General features: G+C 34.3%; 3 protein-coding genes across 4 annotated transcripts in view; 2 read left to right on the top strand and 1 right to left on the bottom strand.

Moving 5' to 3' along the window:
• Positions 1–2899, top strand: part of LOC102808835 (dual oxidase 2-like) — a 36828-nt gene extending 33929 nt beyond the window's left edge. Inside the window, exons 30-31 of the mRNA XM_085504210.1 lie at positions 240–377; positions 721–2899. Of these exons, the coding sequence (XP_085360336.1) occupies positions 240–377; positions 721–843 (261 nt within the window). The 3' untranslated portion in view covers positions 844–2899. The remainder of the gene's footprint in view (positions 1–239; positions 378–720) is intronic.
• Positions 2900–3134: 235 nt separating this feature from the next.
• Positions 3135–7586, top strand: LOC146737844 (galactosylceramide sulfotransferase-like). The gene is made up of 3 exons (XM_085504209.1): positions 3135–3219; positions 5006–5145; positions 6038–7586. The coding sequence occupies exons 2-3, from the start codon at positions 5060–5062 to the stop codon at positions 7170–7172; spliced, it is 1221 nt and encodes a 406-aa protein (XP_085360335.1). The 5' UTR covers positions 3135–3219; positions 5006–5059; the 3' UTR covers positions 7173–7586.
• The window catches only part of LOC102808716 (uncharacterized), a 59323-nt gene continuing 43185 nt past the window's right edge, over positions 7574–23711 (bottom strand). The window contains exons 7-15 of one of the 2 annotated variants that reach the window (XR_014930695.1): positions 18843–18976; positions 14437–14653; positions 13827–13884; positions 13048–13194; positions 12101–12162; positions 11588–11654; positions 10287–10346; positions 7772–9307; positions 7574–7669 (exon numbers count right to left, since the gene is read on the bottom strand). Coding sequence is in view for 1 of the 2 variants with exons in the window: in XM_085504208.1 (XP_085360334.1) it covers positions 9182–9307; positions 10287–10346; positions 11588–11654; positions 12101–12162; positions 13048–13194; positions 13827–13884; positions 14437–14653; positions 18843–18976 (871 nt within the window). In the remaining variant the exon portion in view is untranslated. Of the gene's footprint in view, positions 9308–10286; positions 10347–11587; positions 11655–12100; positions 12163–13047; positions 13195–13826; positions 13885–14436; positions 14654–18842; positions 18977–23711 lie in introns of both variants that reach the window. The other variant, XM_085504208.1, reaches the window with a different exon arrangement.

Here is a 23711-nt window from a genome sequence, read left to right as displayed (position 1 = left end):
TGGTTCTTGTGTGTTATGTATTCAAATACAGTAGTTTCCATTGGTTCTTTTGTGTTTCTTGTTTTTTTTGTCTCATAGTGTTTTTTCTTAATTTAATTCGAGTTCTGTGATTTCTTTGAGCTGTATAGTATATGTGTGTTACATCATAATTCATCAAGATACCTTTTTTTTATTTTTTTTTATTTCTGATTATTATTTAAATTAATTATTTTCAAGTAATTCTTATTTATATTTCTCAGTACATTTGCGAGCGGCATTTCCAGACTATTGCAAAAAAGTCTTTGTTCACTGGATTACAAGCTATCACTCATTTTGGACGCCCAGAGTTTCACTCATTACTTGGTTCAATATCAGATTCATTGATGCAGGAACACCAGGTGAGTACATGCATGGTCACAAAGTCACTGGTAGAGGGCGCTATTTTGAATTGATTTGTTTTAACCAGCACATTTTGGGATATTTAATCACCTAGAATTCTAGCTCAAATTTTTATCACATGTATTTGTTTAATCTTTATTATTTTATACCATTTTTTTTTCTGCCAAAATTTTGCTTGCTTTTCTATAATTTCTTTGTAAATTTCAAAATCAAATGGACATATTTTCCCATTGGCCTTAATCTCAATGGATGTAAACAAAACAAGAGTTGACTTTTTAAAGGAATGACAAATTTTCATTTTGCTTCAATTGAAAATTATGTTATTTTTTGTTTATTTGACAGGTTGAAAAAATTGGTGTGTTCAGTTGTGGTCCTCCGTCTGTCACCAACTCTGTACAACAAGCCTGCACTGAGCTCAACTTGCAAGACAAAGCTCTCTTTGCACACTGCTCTGAAAATTTCTGAGAATCATTTTCTTTTCTAACAAATATCTTCCATTTTTATGAGCAACAGTCAAAATATTTGCAAAATTGCATAATAATAAAACATATTGTAAAAATAAAAAAAATACATCATATTTGAATCAGATTGGCAATGAACTTATACACTCATATTATACACTATCAGGGGTGGATAAAGATAAGGGTGTGCACATGGTGATATAATGATCTCATTGAAATGCTATTTATTGAAAATGTTTTTGACATCGTGATTATGCAAATATTGTGGGAGAATCGATTGTATCAATGGTGGATAAAACCAAGGGCATACAGTTTAGATGTAGTTATGCAAATCATATTGAAAATGTGTATAGTTCCTTCTACATCAATATGATGCATCACTGATGCGCTGAGATTTTTTGTGATGCAACTAGTTATGGACATTTCCTGACACATCACAGACTCAATAGAAAATCATAAATTGAAAAAGTTACTTTGAAAAATATCTCATATGAGGAATTTGCAATTTGGTAAAAAAAATTCACATTTTATAAACAAAATAAGTTTGAATGAGAGAAACCAGTGGCCACGATATGATCGTCAAAAGTCAACTACAGCAGCATGCAATCTAATTATATTAATCTATTAAGTTGACCCATCTTCGTGTACTTCATGTTCATGTGCAAAGATGTCTTTAAAAAAAATTCATTTATATGTTCTTTAATCAGTGTATCTTTTAATTTCCCTATATATTGTGACTTATTTTATTCATAGTACAGCAAAAAAATGTTTATCCTTTTGATACCTGAATTTTTTAAAATTTGATTATTAGCTTTACAATACACAGTGTGAATATTTCAAATTATTTAATTTTCTTTCTCTTGTCAGTGTGGATATGTAATTGTTTTGTTTTTTCTATTATTTATTCCAGAATCCTCCTTTTTGTGAAAATGTTTGCTATTTGTATATTTTACGTGTGTAAGATATTTTATCTGTATTTTTATTTCTCAATGGATGGACATCCAAAAAAACCTTTTGGATTCTGTCATTTTTCTACCCAACCATTCATCCATCCATCCATCCGTCCATCCAACAACAACAGTTCTCGCATATACTGATTTCATGGGTGCAATGACTAGTCATAATGGTATACATTTGCACATCAATTTGACTTTTTTGTTTTACTGGTGACTGGTGGACATTTTGTCCCCAAAACAACAAAAATTATTGTCATCAACTGTTTCTGGTGCACAAAAATAGTAATAAATAAACATCTAGTTATTTGAATATAGTTACTTTTTATAATTACTAAATATTATCTACTATATATCGTTTCTCAGGTATGCCTGGCATGATTCAAATTTAGTATTGACAACTTTCATAGATGTTTACTGATGGATGATGTCATTTGTTTATTGATTTGAACCATGGCATCTGCGTTTTATTTTCAGGTGTTCCTATTTATATCCTGGATGTCTTACATTGACTGATTTTGTTCATATTAAGTACAAAGACATAATTGTATATATGTGCCGTTTGGTTTGTGTTTCGTTTTGATGACCTTTGTTCCTGAAACACCAACATTTTCAGAATTTGATTCAAAATACATTATGTAGCTGACTGGCAGCCATTTTTTTTTTCAACTCACTTTTCAGACATGCTTTTAATATTTGTTTTATACAATTTGCACAAAGTGTGAATAATTGTAAGCAGGGGTGAAATTCAACTGACGGCCGTTTTTATTCATAAATACTAAAAATTTGAACATGCCATCAGTCACACCTTTCTCAGGCATGCCTGCACCTATAGTTTTCAAACTTGTGAATTGCCAATTGGTGACCAAGTTGTTTTATTTTTCTGTGTATTTAACCATTTCTTGGATCTGTCTTGACGAACATAACTTTGTAATAATTTTAATAAACAGAATTTTTTTTATACTATTTTTGAGGTACAAATAAATTGGACTATTACAAACTTGTGAATTTAAAGTTTTTGAAGCTTTATGAATAAAAGTTATTTTAATTTGAAAAAAATAAACTTTTGATGTTTGCAAATAAAAAGCTTTTTAGCTTACAAAATCATATGCGTGTTACTTTAGTGTTTGATTTTCTGATTCATATGACACTAATGATACTATTAATATGCAAAAGAACAAAAAGTTCAGCATTTCCAGAAAATGGTTTCGTTTTTAAGGACGTAATTGTGACATCAACATTGATCCTGAAAAAAATACAGTAATCCGCTAGTGTTGAGCGCCACCAGTGGCAGAGTACTGAGCAAGATTCAACATTTCTTGACCTTGTTAGACCTGCAGCGATAATCCACGGATCGTAAGGTAGCAGAATCCAAGTCAATTATTACTGTGAGTTTAAACTGATTTGTTCAGTGACAGGTAGCCATGGTAAGTACGAATGCTTTTTTTTCAGCTAATCGACAACGCATATGTAATGACCGATTCCTAATCCTAATTCCAGACCCGTTTACAGACGTTTATATGCTCGGTTGCTTCAAGTCGAGCAGGAAATATCGCTTTGCAGTGTCATGGGAAAAACGGCCAAATTGCCGCTGCCACAATTCGGCAGGGTGCATACAAGCACCTCAAACAATATGTAACTTTCTGGACTACGATTTAAAAGCTTATATATAAGTATATATTTTCCAATTTGAAGAATTTGCCGCATATTTTAATGCGGAAAATTCCGCGATTAATAATAATTTTACGCCGACATAATTTCTTGATTTACCCATAGGCTGTATAAGATCTTGGCCGATAAGGCTTCACCTATAATTATAAAATAATAAAATATAAAACTCATCTAACAGGTCATTTAATCTATATTCAATTTTCTTTCTCAACTATATAACCATATGTCTAGCTAGCATTATTATACCAAGGTTGTTTGCAATACAATAACATATTGTGGTACTTTGCGTTTGTTATGTATATCATACATGTATGCTCACTGAAAAACCATTACCAAACACCACTATATTTGTACAGTGTAAACATATACAGTGAATATTTAGAAAATATTTTTGTAAGATACATAAGGTACTGGAATAAAAAAATACTAGTAACATATTTTGAATTAAAATTGTTAAAATTACAGTTGTTCTCTTATTTTGATCAGCAAGTCCGCCAAGGATTTATATTCATATATTTATGTTGAAATATGTATATTGATAAAACATTAATCTATAATTTATTATAAGTAAAAATTTGTCGGCTACCAAAATAATTGTATAGTTCTGTCACTGCAATAACAACCTTTGCATGTGCACTTCAAATTACCTATTTAGATGAACTTGATGGGGCTCAGTGTCATTTAGAGTCATCAAATAATGTTTTGTTTGCTGCCAAAACAATGTTTTTTGTTTGTTTTTTTTACTATATTTTTCCACCAGGATAAAATATCAAATATAATTATTGAAAGAAGTTCATATATTTTTATCTAAATTACTGCTAAAACCAACAATATAGATCATCTAAAGAAATAAATCTTCTTTATCAATGGATGTAATCAATTTGAGGCCACTGGTTGGTAATTCAAATTCTATTCATAGATGTTTTAAGCATATGATGAAGTAAAGTTGTTGCCATAAGGGAATGTCATAACCTTGAAAATACACTAATTAATAGGATCTATATTCTGCAAAGGATGTTGAGGTTTATTACCAGAAATGTAATTTAATTTAATTACAAAAATCAAATGTTTAAATACCAATTCCAAGCTTTACATTTTGTATGATGGTAAACATACCTCCCAGAATATTTATTATATTAATGCTTTCTCATTTCTTCTTATTAACCACATTTTTTTTCATAAACATTACAAAATTTACCACCTTATTCTACCACCTTATGCAGTACTCTGTATCATAATTTGGATCAACATATAACCAATTGTCTTGGTAGCATACTGTTTCAACTCAGTGTACAAGTAAATTAATTCTTGTAGAACAGTATTTGTGGATACTGGTAGTTATCTTGGAATGATGGATCGCTATCAACTTTTCTAATTTTAGTTAATATTTTTGTCATTAATATTGAAAAATGCTTTTTCTTTTAGAGTTTAATTTGAATTAAATAAACACAATTTTCCATTGGATATTAGTATCTCATGAATAAAAATACATATACTAGACTCACCATTGATTGGCTGCTTGTTTTTCTCGTTTGTATATAGGTGATGGAATATAGCATCTCTAGCAATGTGATTGGGTAGCGGTCTTGACCAGTCATGTCAAATAGAGTGACGTATGTTTCAGTGTGTGTTGTGATTGTGGTTTTTTGGTCTCTGCGTCGTCAAGCAGCGAGATATTATAGGTATGTACTTATCACCATGGCAACTGTATGTCCATAGTTATCGTATACTCACTCTGCTTAAGTGCAGTATTCAATAACATTTTTATCTTGTTAATTTTCAGGAATATTGTCTAATCACAAATTTTTTTAGGGATTTCATAAATGGAAAATTATGCAAAAAATCACACTCTGCGATCATTTCTGAGATTTACTGGGACCTAGGGACAATTATATTGTGTACTAAATGTTAAATTTTCAATGTTTATACAGAACTTCTGAATGTTGATTGTTGTTTCAGCATTCTATTTCAGTGTTTGTTTGAATTTCATTTACTAATAAATGCTTATACATTCTAGCTGCCGGTAGGTCATATTTGATGCAATCATGTATCAAATCATCATGAACATGCATCCTGACAGGTATAATGTATGTACCAAATTTGAACAAAAACTGACAAAGCGTGTCCAAGATACATCATTTTCAAAAATAACATGGCTGTCGTTCTGCCATTTTAGAACGTCAGTGACATGTCAACATTTTCTAGAGGGCACACTGCAATGGCAAATTGATAATTTGCATATTAAGACCATCAAATATTACACATAATAGTCTCAACACTACAATAAACCTTGACAATTTTGTGCAAATAACATATGAGAAAGAACTAATTTTGTCTTTGTATATATAATTATATTTCTAGTGGAATAAATTTCAAATTAAAAAAACAAACAAACATGTCAATCGTATTGATTGTCATCAAACTGTTGACTATAATTTCTTCATGCTAAATGGATTAGATGAAACACAGTAAGACTATCACAAATGGCATAGGCAGTCATTCATGTAAATTATGAATAGTTGTATATTGTGTATTTATTAAATTCCTATATTTTTGTTTTTTTTTTCTCTCCAGAGAGCAACATATGATATATTACAATGGTCAAGCTAAAATTACTGAAAATCAGATAATTGGTTACCATGGTAATATCAGTGAGTCAGTAAAATTACAAGAGTCGCAGAATCAAAGTATTTGTCATCAACCGATAGAAAATATCACTTTTGTTAAGATACACAAAACTGGCAGTACAACAATACAGAACATTCTTTTCCGATATGGCGATGCTCGCGATCTTACGTTTGTGTTACCTCCACAGAAGATATCGCTAGGTTGGCCAAAGTTTTTTCATCGAAAGTTCATTCTCGAGTCACATGATGGAATTTACAACATCCTGTGTCAGCATGCACGATACAATGACGAGGAAATTACGAGACTGATGCCACCTAGTACAACCTATATAACAATTATTCGGGACCCAGTCACACATTACGAAAGCTATTTTACATATTTCAGAATAGGTGAAAAGTGTGGAATTAAAAATTCAGACTCCAGTGCGTTGGATAAATTTTTTAATCATCCAAATTTTTGCTATAAAAAAACTGAGCGTAATCGAATGCTGTTTGATTTAGGTATGAACGAGACGTCATTTGATAACCTGACATTAGTGGAGGAAACAATTAAATTTATCAACAAAAGATTCTCACTGGTTATGATAATGGAGTACTTGGAGGAGTCTCTTATTCTTCTCCGAGATCTTCTGTGTTGGGATATTGACGATTTCACGTTTTTCCAACTCAATGCAAGGGAGCCCAAGTCTGTGCACAAAATTGGACCAGATGTCGCAACAAAGATCCAAAATTGGAATTCCGGAGATGTAAAGTTGTATGATCATTTTAACAGAACATTTTGGGAAAAGGTTAAAGCATATGGAGTGGAAAAAATGTCAAATGAAATTGCCGCTTTACGTCAGAAAAACCAAGAACTGAGCCAGAAATGTCTTTCTAGTGATGGGGCAGGTGAAAAGTTCAAAGTTTGGCAACCCGCTGGGGTAAAAATGAACAATATGGTGTTAAAACCAAATGCGAAAGATTATGAGGATTGCAATAATAGGGTTATACCCGAAAAGGTATATACTCAGAAACTTAGAACCAAATTATTGTCATCAAATAGGAAAGAGCCACCAGCTGTTCATATGGAGGGCCAAGACTAGCCAACTGAGTCAGTGCAAAGGTACTTACAATATTTTGCCTGATTCAGTTGTATGCCACAAGTGACGTCCACACTCAAATGTGATTAGCTATCGAGGTAGGTGCAAAGGTCATATGCCTATTAAAATTGCTGGTGAAAAACAAATGGTATAGGAATCAAACTGGAGTCTTGTGTGGGCGATAGTGATAACACTGAGACAAATGGTCTGGAGTATACTTATTTCAACTTCCCTGTACATTCAAAATTTATATTTTAACAGCAGTTTATCCTACTCGATTGTAAAAGTTTGTTTTTAAACAACATTAATCAAGTTATTTTTCAAATTCAATGTCAATATTTATTATGATGAAAGTTAATTACTAGTATATACGATAACAAATAGTTTAATAAAATGATGCTTCATTTCATGACCATATATGGTAATGCAACTAGATTTATTGAATAATTTATTTACAACAAAGACTATTTTCATGCAGGTCATCGTGTATACGTCACATCCTGGTACTTTTGGGAGGAGCAATTTGCCAAAAAAAAAAGAAATATGAAATTATTACTTTGACAGTACTTCAAAGCCAGCCAGATAGTACCAGGATATGAGACCTGTATGGGGCACGCATAAGATTTATTCATGTTGACATCATAACTGCAGTTTGCCGTCTTCTAAAACTAGAACATTTCTACTATAAATCTACACTCCTTGGTTGTGTTTCAAACAAGAGTATATGCATTGTATTTCTAACCAATAATCATTCATAAAAAAAAACCATGCTAACCATAAAATACGTTTTGGAAACCTACTTTTTAAAATGCTGTCAAAACTTTTTGTTACCGATACTCAGTGTCAGTAATAGTCATTGAAGATACTCATCCACCGAGGAGGTGTGGATTTAATACCAAAATAACTGAAGAAAGGGTTGACACTACTCATAATTGGTTATATGTATGCTAAATTGGCATGAAAAAATAATCATCTTTCTACCAGCTGTAAATTTTTTTTAATCTTTGCCACTTTTAGTCACTTTTCACAAAATCATAACCTGCATCATATTTTCCATATTTGGTAATAAATTTAGCTCAATAAACTATAAAAAAATAATACATAGAAGTGTGAAAAAATATTGGACCAAAATGTTGGCGGGAAAACAACCACTACTGGGAGCAGGATGTCCAAAAATACATAATCAGAATTGTACATACATGGTTACATTACTACCATGGTTGATATCTACAACAAACTAAGTTGACAAACTGACTGCCAATAATTAAGTGGCTAATTGTTAAAAATAAGAAAAATTCATTGATAATTTAAAATAAAGTTATTAATCAACGAACTTTTTCCATGGCAACTATTCAGTTATAGTGAATTATCAGATTTTTTGATTAAAAATTAGTTTCAGTGAATAAAATATTGAAATAATTCATTAAAAATTCACTTTTCTTGATTACTGATTGCTGTGAATATTTACTGATTTATTGAAAGTAGACAGTTAATCAACAAACTGTTTCCATGGCATTATTGAATTTTCTAAAAGTGAAATCAATATCCCATTTCTTTGTATATATACAAAGTTTTATCATTTCCAGCTCAACAAGCCATGAAAATCAGAGTTTACAGGAAAACTAATTTATAAAAATTACTTTCTGGTAGGAAGATTCAATAACAAAAGTTTTTTTTCTGAACAAGCTCTTATTCCATGGGAAGGAACAGTGGCATCAAAGAATATTGCCAGTATTAATCAGACTAATGTGCAATCCAAATGTCTAATGACTGGCACTTTTCAGACGTCTCCTTTTCTAGGTAATCTCTCCATAAAAGGTAATAATCTTTCCATATAAGGTAATAATCTCTCCATAAAAGGTAATAATCTTTCCATAAAAGGCAAGAAGAGAAGTCTTATCATATTCACACATTCAAAAGTGTTAGTATGGTGATATAGGCTCCATGGCAACAAGGACATCCGATGGCAACTGCGGAAAGTACATTGTATTTGCTTGTTGCATGGCAACCAATCATCCAAGATATGGCTCTGTAAGATGCTGGCTTGTTGTTGGAAGTGGGTGACTGTAATAATATTCCAACATATCTTTTATATCATTAAAATTTGGATCTGTGTTCAGAAGATACATTTCATTCCCCTGCAAAATAAAGTTATATACTGTTAAAATTCTTTATTTTCGCTCGGAATTTATTTTTGCTGCAGGGACGATATTCAATGGAAACAAAATCTAACCAAAGTGTATCATTTTCAAAATCATCTAGTATAATGATTCAAACATCTTCTAGTATAATGGAATGATCCAAACATCTTATAGTATAATGGAATGATCCAAACATCTTATAGTGTAATGGAATGATCCAAACATCTTATAGTATAATGGAATGATCCAAACATTTTCTAATATAATGGAATGATCCAAACATCTTCTAGTATAATGGAATGATCCAAACATCTTCTAATATAATGGAATGATCCAAACATCTTCTAGTATAATGGAATGATCCAAACTAGATTGAACAAAAATCTGTGTTTGCAAAGTTGCAAGTCATCTTGCTAACTGACTGTCAGAATAATACTCATAACTGCTGTAAATTTATATTATATCAAGTTGCATTCCACATTCATTTCTGTAGCTTTATATATTCAGGATCCCTATGAATCCTTAAACAGTCTGTAATACACCACTTTATCTGTAGAAACACTTATTGTGAATACAATATGTTGTATTTATTTATTGGAATTGTTAAATATGCATAAATTGTGAGAAATATTTGATAACCATGGCTATAAAATTTAGACAATTTTCATTTCAGAATTTTTCAATGCCCAACGTTTTTTCTTTCTCTTTTTATAAAACAGTGAAACATTGGGCTAATTATCTGAATAATTAATTAGCTTGGTCAATAACAATTATTGTGAGATGTACCACATTTTCTGATACAATCACCTGAGGGTGTTCAGTCCTAGCCATAATTTCCGTTTTACCACTTCTGATCAAAGTGTCATTTTTAGGGACAGTAAAGCGAGCTCAAATTCAGGGTGGGAATGTCGACATATAATTTTCAATTCTGTTATAACATCTTTAAAGCATGTTGATATTATAGAAGTGTACCTACTTGGTTAAACACTTTGTAATGTAAACACTTTTGTCCAGGTGCATCATAGACCACAAGAACCTACAAGAAGCAATGATAACAACAATGAACACATGCAGACAAATAGAGAGGCAGAGAACCAATTACCCAGAAATAAAATTGTACCACATGTAAATTTGTTTCTCTGTAGAATCTATTAATTTTCGGGGGGGGGGGGTTACATCATGCTCATATCACTGCTTTGATATGGGTGCTGCTACACAATTCCAAAACCTGAGTTTGTATAAACAAGGCTTTTTACAGAGCATGATTTAATTCTACAATTCAACCATGTTCCCATTTAGCACATTAAATAAGCACCCTGTCGGCTGAGATAGCTCCACTGTTAGCAATGCATATTTCAATTAAAGAACTGAAGATATCATTAGAAAATGAACAATATGAATAGTATCAAAGCAATCGGACTTACAGTTTTTAACAAGAAGTCGAAAATATCACTTTTTACCAAAAATTACAAAAATATTCACCAAAATTAGAGAATTGAAGATATCACCATGAAATGAACAAATTCTAAGAGAGGTCTATCCAAAGTACATAAAACACCAAGTATCAAAGAATTCAGGCTTGTAGTTTTCGAGAAGAAGTCGAAAAAGTAAAACATTGACATGGACGCCGACGGACAATCATTCATATGATAAGCTCTACTGGATAAAAATCGACAGGGGGCCGATTAAGGTGTAATTTGAGATGTTATACTGAAAATAACCACTGTTATATAACATCAATACCCTAGATGTGCCCGGATGTACAACCTTTATGGGTCATATACAAATGGCATAGTCACAAATACATGTAAACAATTCACTGATTCATGATTTTTAGCAAAACATTCTTGAACCAAGTTACCGGTAACATTTACATATTTGATAGTTTGTATACCAAAAACGATTCAGAGTTGCCAGACTCACTCACTGTTTCCATGGAAACTGGTACTATGCAATAACACGCAATTTCAATGTAAATTTTGTGAAAAAGTATATTAAAAGGTCTCAAAATCCAGGCAGGTAAAATGAATCCTGGACAACAATTCACTTGATATTTAAAGGTACCCACATGTCATTATTAATACTTAATAAAAGCAATAATTCTCAGTGGTATTTAATTTCACTGTTTTAAAAATATTCACTGGGTTTTAAAATTACAGATTTCACCAATGACAATAATTCTCATTTCACTTGGATTAATTTTAAGTGGATTTAATTATCAGCAAAAATAGCAAAATTCAGCCCGGTAAATAATAACAATAACAATAAAATAAATACCTGGACTCCAGGCTGACTACTTTTCCTGACCAAGTACATGCCAGGTTTTTTGTACTTATTCAAACACCTATAAATAGAAAATGATTTTGTGAGATCAACAGTTTGTCAACTCAGATAGAATAACTGCAGGATGAACTGAAATTTGCAAAAAACATAATTAATAAATGGTGGCTTCTGCGCATGCGCCAACCAAGCGCCGGTTTATGAAATAAATTATCGTCAGCAGTCCCTGACTGCCCAACCTTATTCTCTGTCTATCGCTTCTTTGACTTAGCCTAGTTTTGACAGTTCATTTAAACTTTATTTTTAAAGATTTGAATGTAAAATATAAGTTAATTATATTATAATTATATAAGTTAATTAAATAATATAAGTTATTTTTACTGATTCTTAAGCAAAAATAATTCCCAAGTGAAAATAATGTAATTTACAGTAGTATAATGATTTTGTACATTGGAATATGTGATCGCCTGTAACCAAGGCAACCATCATTCTCAGAATGAATGAAGATACCTTTCTGATTCCATTTTATCTGAAGTATGGAGCATAGCCTTGGCTGGCAATAAATCTGGAGTCTATGCAGAAGAAGAAAACAAAATAAAACAGTTACATATTTTAACACATCTTGAGTATTTTCACAAATATTTTCTTAGTCTATTCTGTCTGTATTATGTCTTGAACTGAAGGTGCATAATAGATGAGCTGGGAGTTTGTGGGAGCATGTTCAAGGTTTCTACGTTACTGAGCGTTTTCGTAACACGGTGAAAGGTTATAACCATGTTGTGATCTGTTCACAAGTTGAAATATCTTACAAATATATGTAAATTAAGATACCAAGAAAAAAGCTTTCTGAAAATTTCTAAATCTTCTAAGGTATTTTTGGATGACAAATATTCAGCACAAAAACTCAAGTTGGTTTTATAGTAGTAAAATATCTGTCGAAAACAAAGTGAATCAAGGTCAAGTGACCCCCTCCCCCCTTTGGGCATTTGGTAGCTAAGCAAACTACCGATAAGAACACTTCTATTGAAAATTTTGACACAATGATGCTACCATGCAGACGAAGCAAATCATCATCAAGATTTTGTTTAAAGCGGGAGAGTCGTCACCTGTGCATACGTCAGATGGCCATAGCGTGTCATTGTTTACAGACAAGCGTCTACCCATGAGCCTTTGCATTATAAGCGTGTGTTGTATCGTCACTTGGGACTCAATTCCAGCACGTGCACAGGTGACAACCCTCTCACTTTAAGCGTGATATTCATGCAACTCTAACAAGTATGTGTTCTAATACAGCCATCACATCCACTAATCAAAATATGATTGCTATATTGTCGGGGAATAATGACTTTGGAGAATGAAACACAAACAAGAAAAAACACTTCAGTCTCATGGCTCTTTCCTCCTCAAAGACATCTCAGTGATCGTTTACTACTACGAGAGACAAATGTTGTACTCACTGAAGAAATTGACTGCCTTGGTCTTGGAGCTGGTTTTGGAGGTCCCCCAACATTCTTAATTGGAATTGCAGGCTTAGTAGAGGATGGAATCTTAGGTTTTGATGTAGGGGGTGTTGGCAAAGGTGGCCATGCATTTTGAAGTTTAGACTAGAAAAAAATAGAAAATTGTTAAGACATATCAAATTTACTCCTCCTGTGAATTATAATAAATAAACTTTTTTTTAAAGAATTTTTGAAAGGTTTATGACTTGATTTTGTTGATAGTTATAACATTCTTCTCACCAGAAGCAAAATTGCAATAAATAAATGATCAAAAAAAATTGAGCAAAGCGATCCTACACAACGCAAACGTCACATAAAATGCAATGTGAACCATTTTGCTGAAAGCGGTACAACACACACTATTATGGAAAATTACACATAAAATCTAGTCAGAGGACATCAGATAGCCTCCCAAGATGGTGACGTATTTGACATGATTTTGGCCAGGGCCCAATGTGAAGATGTCATCTTGTACCATGATCCCTGATGTTCGCTTGCCAAACTGGATTTCAATAGATGACACCCTCTGAAGACCTGGACACAACCCCGTGGCCATCTTTGTTTTTGCGTCAGTATATAGTGTACATGCTATGTTCACATTTTGATGATGACCATTACAAATTTGCACTAACGACACAGGAAATAAAATAAAAAATAAAATTCTGGGGAAAAAAAGATAGATACAGCTATTGACGCTTTAACAATCAATCAATCAATCAATCAATCAATCAAAATACCTTTACACCGAAGGATACTTCATTAGAGTTCTTCTTGTCATTCATGTCCATCTGCCTACTAGAAATGAAAAAGAATCATTGTTATGGAAAGATATTTGGAATGCTGTATTAGTTTTACTTTATCTATTAGTGGTACTATTACGATCCTGTCATTTCAGAATCTATATATTACGGACAAATAAGAATTCAATTTAAGAATGGTACGAACTTTTCCTTGCAGGTCAAAAGTTAGAATAAAAGTTCTAAAACAACACAAAATTTTGCACAGGAACACTAGCTAAAATTTTGGTGGGAACAATTCTGACCACAAATGAAGAAAATTAGGTCACCATAACAACGTAAAAAATTATTTAATATTAATGTTCTGTAACATTAAAAATGTCTCCCCGTCAAATATTCAACCAAGTAATTACTTATTAGCTCCTAAAATTCTGAGCAATCACAGAACTGAGCTGGAAGGGATGAATCAGTTGGAATAAATTCCAGTGAAAATATCCCTTTTCCTTCATTTTACACTTAACTCATCATAAATCAAACAAAATGTTATTGCAGGCAAAAATTAATTCCAGCAAAAATAAAGTATTCTACAGTACACTATGATGATACAAACTTTTTTAATTCATTCATTCCACCCATATGGAATCCACAAGAAACACCTCCAGGTGGCTTCCAAGTCTTCTCTGCAGCTGGAATCTGTGCTGGAGGTCTGGACATGGGACTGGAATTACTACTTGAGTCTGCTGGTGTTGGTGGTAACGGCCTGTTACCTATGGAATCTTCAGCTTCCTCAACTGGTGATTCATAGTCTGAGTCGGATTCATCTGCACCTAATATTAATGACAGATAAGATGCAAAGCCGGACTATAATCTTTGTCATTGTACTCCTATAACCAGATGATTATACTGACATACAAATAAGATTCTTTCTGGTGCAGTCAGAAATAGTAACTAACCCTTATCATTGGTACAGCACCAAATTACATTCATACGATAAGACATAAAAGAAGAATCAGTTTTTCGTTCAAGTTTTTTAAAAGTATAGGAATAGTCTCTTTCAAGGATACAGTCAGGTTTAGCCAAACTGCTTTAATTATGGGTATTTTCATGTAGGGCATGCGCAAAAGCAAAAATGTTTGAAAAATACGAATAGAACATGATATTCTCAACAAGTAATTGCATTTACATAGTCCCCATGAGTTTAAGAAGAATATAAAGTTTGAACATGAACAGTCAGAGCATGTCAGAGCTAGATGTGGTGTCCAAGGCTGCATTCACTGAAAATTGCATTTATTGTATATTGATCATAATCACTACATTGTCATTTAAAGTGCGGTTAAGGTAGCGAGACTATTATTTGTGTTGAAAATTTCGATTTTCACATTTATTTATTAATTGATGAAATGCACTATAAACTTTCATGTGATAAAGTCTACATAACATAGAATGTCATGAAGTTGGTTAAAATGTAGATTTTCTGAAGGGAAGCAAGGCAGCTTCAGTAGTGTTTTCCAAAATCAACAACACAGGTTTAATCTGTGTGCCTATAAGTTTCAAAGATTAACTCAAGACAAAGCAATGTTAGGATGTGTTATCAGTAGCTATCTGACACACAATGAGTGTTTCCAAACACACAGATTAGTCATTTGCATATGAATGTGTCAGACACAAGGTCACACAGCCACTGAAAAAAAATCATTGAATTTGGTGTTTTCATCTGCCGATTTTATCGAATTATAGCTATCCCATTCCTTTATTTTTTGGTTTCCAATAGCCTTATACATTTGAATGCCCCTACAACATGTTAAAACAGACCTTGATGTGAAAACAAATCGCTTGTGCCGATAAACAAGCTTGAAAATCTTTGCTGTGACTTCATCAACGATTTCTAGGAGTTTATGTTTTTCAAAATACAAGGTCTTTAACAAAAAATAACGTATACTTATTGTCGTCGGATTAACACCAAATTTTCACAGCTTTAAGGTGACAATGAGAGGAACTTGCAAGTGTGTCCAGACAAACTATTTCATCGATTATTTACCAACGAGTTGTGGTTTGAGTTGGGGGCAATGCGACTAAATCAGTAATTGAAATTCAGCACACTATTTTTTTTAAACATGTTGCTTGAAAAAAACTGACCAGACACATTCAATTTACCAGACTATTGAACAACTAGGAAAAGTGAAAAAAATACTTCTTATCGCCAGCATAAATGCGTAATTATTTTTTTTACAGAAAAAGTAATTTTTCACCTTTGGTTGAGTAACGTGTCATAGAATGCATATACGAGCATGCAAAATACACCTGTGAAAAGCTTGAAGTCTGGCGATTCTAAAAATATATATACTTTCCTGGGTCTATTTATAGTCATTTAGTCACAATTAAATTAATTAATTTAGAAGTAAACGTAAAGAAAACTAAAGTCATGGTATTTAATTGCAGCAACAGACTGATTAAAAACATGAATTTTAAAATCAACAACCAAGACATAACAGCTGTCAGCGAGTTTTGCTATTTAGGGGCAATATTTACTCCAAATGGGAAATTTAAAACAAACTTATCTATGTTAAAAAATAAATCAATGAAGGCTCTTTTCAGCATCAGACAAACAGTCTTAAACCACAAAATAATCTCACCAGCACTTAGTTTGAAAATTTTCGACCAATTAATTTCACCTATACTCATGTATGGTGCAGAAATCTGGGCCAATGAAATCACAACTGACAGTAACAGTTTAGAGCAAGTTTGCAGTCATTTTTACAGGTTTATCCTAGGAGTGAGTAAAATGACGCCAATTAGTGGTTTGAAAGCAGAACTTGGTAGGTTACCAGTAAAATTAAAAATTAATTTGGCTCAAATTAAATACTGCCATAGACTATATAGTCTGCCAGATAATCACATTTTAAAATTAGCCCTGGATGAAATGATAAAAATTAATTCAAACTGGGTAAGGACTATTAATGCTACACTGGGACATGATCTAATTAAAATAAAAAATGATCACAATATGGAAAATTGGAATCAAATACTAAAAAAAGTAAAACTCAGACTATCTGAGTTTTATATTCAAAGATGGAGAGAAGAACTAAATTTCAGTGAAACCAATGAAAATAGGGGAACAAAACTGAGAACATACAAACTATTCAAAGTAAGCTATAATATGGAAAATTATTTGCAAAACATTTCAAATTTCAGCCTCAGGAAAATGGTTTCAAAATTCTGTCTGAGTGACCACAACTTAGAAATAGAATTAGGTAGAAGAACAAAGCCCAAAATAGAATTAGAAAATAGACACTGTAATAAATGTAACACTAAAGCATTAGGAGATGAAAAACATTTCCTGCTATTTTGTACTGGCTAAAAAAACTGTTTGATGAGTGTTCAATAAATATTTACACAATGGATGTGAATTCCATATTTAAAAAGATTATGGAGAATAATATAGCTTTAGCAAAATACTTAAAGAGCACAATTTTTAAAACCACAGAAAGTAATTAATTTATTTTTTTCTTTTATTTTACTAACATTTTATTTTTATCTCTTATGTATTGTATGTATTTATGTTCCTTACCATACAAAAACCCTCTGAAGGTTTTTTAGTAGTGTAATAAAGTTATTATTATTATTAAAAGATGAAAACAAGTATGCAAATAATAGTCCCGCTACCTTAAGCTACCGTACTAATAGAGGAAACTCCATAACAGTTTTTTAGTTTGGACAGGTATAGATTTCTCTTTATATAGTGCAGTTTTTCTGACTTTTAAGAATAAAGAGACATTTTATAACTTGTAGTGTAATTGGTAGAAAGATGGCAAGCCAGTATACGAGGTGGTTACCGTGGACACTCATCATTTAGGGGTGAAAGGTCAAATGTTTTGTGGTTAATCTCTATTGTTTATAGAGTATACTTTTCTGAATTATGCTTTTATTTTCAATTTAATTTAAAATCCTAAAAGTCTGTCTAAAAGGTTATCTTAGAAATGACAAGGTGCCTTTCAGGAACACCCTCAGCCAAATCGCTGACAATCAGTATCCCTTACCCAGTAATTTGAAGTCTGTTATTTGTAAAAAAAAAGATGATATATAAAATTCTCTTTACTAAATGTTTAAGTTTATGGCTCACAGAGTTACTAAAAATAGAAGTGATGTAGCTATAGAATAATTGTTCATATTAATCCCATGTGAGCAGATGATAACTTACATCAACACCAACTTCATTACAATGAATTCTAAGAAAAATGACTAGCCTCATAACAACTCCACATTAGTCATATTAGAAGCAAATAGACCATCAGTTGCATTTATTGTATGCTAAATAAGTACTGTGGAATACTTTATTTTTGCTGGAATTAATTTTCGCTGAAAAGGTTTTTTGGGCGTTTTGCTTGGAATTTATTTTAATGTGAAATATAGGAAAAAAAGTATATTCACTGGATTATATTTTCACGGAATCATCCCTTCAGCAAAAATAGCAAAAATAAATTCCAAGCGAAAATAAGGTATTCTACAGTATAATACGACTTGTTCTGACCATTCATTCACCTCTGCTATTTACGGAAACACTACTAATTGAGCAAATACAATATTTGTCAGTCGCCGTTTACTTGTCAATGATTGTTTGTCTAAATATGAAGACTTATATGAGTAATTAATCTTATAAAATAATAATTTTATTATCTAGAGTGAACATCCAAGCATTTTCACTGCCTGGCCACCACAGTCAGTGAAAACAGCAGTCAAAAACTCTCGAAAAACTGAACATTGGGCTACTTGTTGACACTCTCCTGAACAGTGCAACATATATAAATTTTGTTGTTCAGGATTGTCTCATAGTTGAGCTTGTGCTGTTTACTCAACTTTAGCCATTTCCACTGGCTTGTCACCCACCGTTCCACAGAAGCTCATGCAGAGCCTGTAGAAATACATGGTGCAGTGGTACGCATCTTTGAACATTCTGTGACGTGGTTCTGCCGCCGAGAATAGGTCAATAAAAAAATAAACAGTTATGCAGTGACTTACCACTGTCATCGATATCATTGTAGTCGTAAACCACAGCAGTTTCAATATCCTTGTAAATATCATCATCATCAAAGTCTGATACCTCTGAAGCCCGAAACGATGGCCGCTTGAGTCCTATGACCAGCTTCTGTGTTCTAAAACACATAATCAGTTCACAGTTATATGAGAATCATGAAGATACAGGTATAACCCGTCGTCAGTTTATGTAATATGAGGTTATTGCAGGGATATCCCAAAGTATGCAGTAAAGAAAGATTAATCACCGACGATTTATAGCACATTGTAACTTACAGTGACAGATGTTTAATAATATATTTTAGGCAAAGCGGCCATTTTTGCAACATTATCACAAACAAAGATCACTAATTTGGTCATCAATTCTGCACTACCACCTCAAAAACATGTTCAGCATTAAAGTGTGCCCTCTTTGGCAATTCAACATCCCGCCATATTATTTTATGTCCATGGCTACCTACACAGTGCCAACTCTGATTGAGTGTTGTTTTATGTCCATGGCTACCTACACAGTGCCAACTCTGATTGAGTGTTGTTTTATATCCATGGCTACCTACACAGTGCCAACTCTGATTGAGTGCTGTTTTATGTCCATGGCTACCTACACAGTGCCAACTCTGATTGAGTGTATGTTTTATGTCCATGGCTACCTACACAGTGCCAACTCTGATTGAGTGTTGTTTTATGTCCATGGCTACCTACACAGTGCCAACTCTGATTGAGTGTCGTTTTATGTCCATGGCTACCTACACAGTGTCAACTCTGATTGAGTGTATGTTTTATGTCCATGGCTACCTACACAGTGCCAACTCTGATTGAGTGTTGTTTTATGTCCATGGCTACCTACACAGTGCCAACTCTGATTGAGTGTTGTTTTATGTCCATGGCTACCTACACAGTGCCAACTCTGATTGAGTGTTGTTTTATATCCATGGCTACCTACACAGTGCCAACTCTGATTGAGTGCTGTTTTATGTCCATGGCTACCTACACAGTGCCAACTCTGATTGAGTGTATGTTTTATGTCCATGGCTACCTACACAGTGCCAACTCTGATTGAGTGTATGTTTTATGTCCATGGCTACCTACACAGTGCCAACTCTGATTGAGTGTTGTTTTATGTCCATGGCTACCTACACAGTGCCAACTCTGATTGAGTGTATGTTTTATGTCCTTGGCTACCTACACAGTGCCAACTCTGATTGAGTGTATGTTTTATGTCCATGGCTACCTACACAGTGCCAACTCTGATTGAGTGTATGTTTTATGTCCATGGCTACCTACACAGTGCCAACTCTGATTGAGTGTTGTTTTATGTCCATGGCTACCTACACAGTGCCAACTCTGATTGAGTGCTGTTTTATGTCCATGGCTACCTACACAGTGCCAACTCTGATTGAGTGCTGTTTTATGTCCATGGCTACCTACACAGTGCCAACTCTGATTGAGTGTATGTTTTATGTCCATGGCTACCTACACAGTGCCAACTCTGATTGAGTGTTGTTTTATGTCCATGGCTACCTACACAGTGTCAACTCTGATTGAGTGTATGTTTTATGTCCATGGCTACCTACACAGTGCCAACTCTGATTGAGTGCTGTTTTATGTCCATGGCTACCTACACAGTGCCAACTCTGATTGAGTGTTGTTTTATGTCCATGGCTACCTACACAGTGCCAACTCTGATTGAGTGCTGTTTTATGTCCATGGCTACCTACACAGTGTCAACTCTGATTGAGTGTTGTTTTATGTCCATGGCTACCTACACAGTGCCAACTCTGATTGAGTGTATGTTTTATGTCCATGGCTACCTACACAGTGCCAACTCTGATTGAGTGTTGTTTTATGTCCATGGCTACCTACACAGTGCCAACTCTGATTGAGTGTATGTTTTATGTCCATGGCTACCTACACAGTGTCAACTCTGATTGAGTGTATGTTTTATGTCCTTGGCTACCTACACAGTGCCAACTCTGATTGAGTGTATGTTTTATGTCCATGGCTACCTACACAGTGCCAACTCTGATTGAGTGTATGTTTTATGTCCATGGCTACCTACACAGTGTCAACTCTGATTGAGTGTATGTTTTATGTCCATGGCTACCTACACAGTGCCAACTCTGATTGAGTGTTGTTTTATGTCCATGGTTACCTACACAGTGTCAACTCTGATTGAGTGTATGTTTTATGTCCATGGCTACCTACACATGCAGTGCCAACTCTGATTGAGTGTATGTTTTATGTCCATGGCTACCTACACAGTGTCAACTCTGATTGAGTGTTGTTTTATGTCCTTGGCTACCTACACAGTGCCAACTCTGATTGAGTGTATGTTTTATGTCCATGGCTACCTACACAGTGCCAACTCTGATTGAGTGTATGTTTTATGTCCTTGGCTACCTACACAGTGCCAACTCTGATTGAGTGTATGTTTTATGTCCATGGCTACCTACACAGTGCCAACTCTGATTGAGTGTATGTTTTATGTCCATGGCTACCTACACAGTGCCAACTCTGATTGAGTGTTGTTTTATGTCCATGGCTACCTACACAGTGTCAACTCTGATTGAGTGTATGTTTTATGTCCTTGGCTACCTACACAGTGCCAACTCTGATTGAGTGTATGTTTTATGTCCATGGCTACCTACACAGTGCCAACTCTGATTGAGTGTTGTTTTATGTCCATGGCTACCTACACAGTGTCAACTCTGATTGAGTGTATGTTTTATGTCCTTGGCTACCTACACAGTGTCAACTCTGATTGAGTGTATGTTTTATGTCCATGGCTACCTACACAGTGCCAACTCTGATTGAGTGTATGTTTTATGTCCATGGCTACCTACACAGTGCCAACTCTGATTGAGTGTATGTTTTATGTCCATGGCTACCTACACAGTGCCAACTCTGATTGAGTGTTGTTTTATGTCCATGGCTACCTACACAGTACCAACTCTGATTGAGTGTATGTTTTATGTCCATGGCTATTAACCTACACAGTGCCAACTCTGATTGAGTGTTGTTTTATGTCCTTGGCTACCTACACAGTGCCAACTCTGATTGAGTGTATGTTTTATGTCCATGGCTACCTACACAGTACCAACTCTGATTGAGTGTATGTTTTATGTCCATGGCTATTAACCTACACAGTGCCAACTCTGATTGAGTGTTGTTTTATGTCCTTGGCTACCTACACAGTGCCAACTCTGATTGAGTGTATGTTTTATGTCCATGGCTACCTACACAGTGCCAACTCTGATTGAGTGTATGTTTTATGTCCATGGCTACCTACACAGTGCCAACTCTGATTGAGTGCTGTTTTATGTCCATGGCTACCTACACATGCAGTGCCAACTCTGATTGAGTGTATGTTTTATGTCCATGGCTACCTACACAGTGCCAACTCTGATTGAGTGTATGTTTTATGTCCATGGCTACCTACACAGTGCCAACTCTGATTGAGTGTTGTTTTATGTCCATGGCTACCTACACAGTACCAACTCTGATTGAGTGTCGTTTTATGTCCATGGCTACCTACACAGTGCCAACTCTGATTGAGTGTATGTTTTATGTCCATGGCTACCTACACAGTGTCAACTCTGATTGAGTGTTGTTTTATGTCCATGGCTACCTACACAGTGCCAACTCTGATTGAGTGTTGTTTTATGTCCATGGCTACCTACACAGTGCCAACTCTGATTGAGTGTATGTTTTATGTCCATGGCTACCTACACATGCAGTGCCAACTCTGATTGAGTGTATGTTTTATGTCCATGGCTACCTACACAGTGCCAACTCTGATTGAGTGTTGTTTTATGTCCATGGCTACCTACACAGTGCCAACTCTGATTGAGTGCTGTTTTATGTCCATGGCTACCTACACATGCAGTGCCAACTCTGATTGAGTGTATGTTTTATGTCCATGGCTACCTACACAGTGCCAACTCTGATTGAGTGTATGTTTTATGTCCATGGCTACCTACACAGTGCCAACTCTGATTGAGTGTTGTTTTATGTCCATGGCTACCTACACAGTGCCAACTCTGATTGAGTGCTGTTTTATGTCCATGGCTACCTACACAGTACCAACTCTGATTGAATGTATGTTTTATGTCCATGGCTACCTACACAGTACCAACTCTGATTGAGTGTCGTTTTATGTCCATGGCTACCTACACAGTGCCAACTCTGATTGAGTGTATGTTTTATGTCCATGGCTACCTACACAGTGTCAACTCTGATTGAGTGCTGTTTTATGTCCATGGCTACCTACACAGTGCCAACTCTGATTGAGTGTTGTTTTATGTCCATGGCTACCTACACAGTGTCAACTCTGATTGAGTGTATGTTTTATGTCCATGGCTACCTACACAGTGCCAACTCTGATTGAGTGTATGTTTTATGTCCATGGCTACCTACACAGTGCCAACTCTGATTGAGTGTTGTTTTACGTCCATGGCTACCTACACAGTGCCAACTCTGATTGAGTGCTGTTTTATGTCCATGGCTACCTACACAGTGCCAACTCTGATTGAGTGTATGTTTTATGTCCATGGCTACCTACACATGCAGTGCCAACTCTGATTGAGTGTATGTTTTATGTCCATGGCTACCTACACAGTGCCAACTCTGATTGAGTGTATGTTTTATGTCCATGGCTACCTACACAGTGCCAACTCTGATTGAGTGTATGTTTTACGTCCATGGCTACCTACACATGCAGTGCCAACTCTGATTGAGTGTATGTTTTATGTCCATGGCTACCTACACAGTGCCAACTCTGATTGAGTGTTGTTTTACGTCCATGGCTACCTACACAGTGCCAACTCTGATTGAGTGCTGTTTTATGTCCTTGGC

The sequence above is a fragment of the Saccoglossus kowalevskii genome, chromosome 10, assembly GCF_978046115.1.
Source record: "Saccoglossus kowalevskii chromosome 10, keSacKowa6.1, whole genome shotgun sequence".
NCBI lineage: Eukaryota > Metazoa > Hemichordata > Enteropneusta > Harrimaniidae > Saccoglossus > Saccoglossus kowalevskii.
The sequence above is the reverse complement of the archived record's forward strand: the minus strand, read 5'-3'. Positions and strand labels throughout refer to the sequence as shown.

What these genes read in the sequence shown, in the direction of transcription:
- LOC146737844 (XM_085504209.1), top strand. Translation starts at nt 5,060, where the DNA reads ATGTCAAATAGAGTGACGTATGTTTCAGTGTGTGTTGTGATTGTGGTT. An exon ending in CAAGCAGCGAGATATTATAG is followed by an intron (nt 5,146 to 6,037) that starts GTATGTACTTAT and finishes TTTTCTCTCCAG; the next exon opens with AGAGCAACATATGATATATT.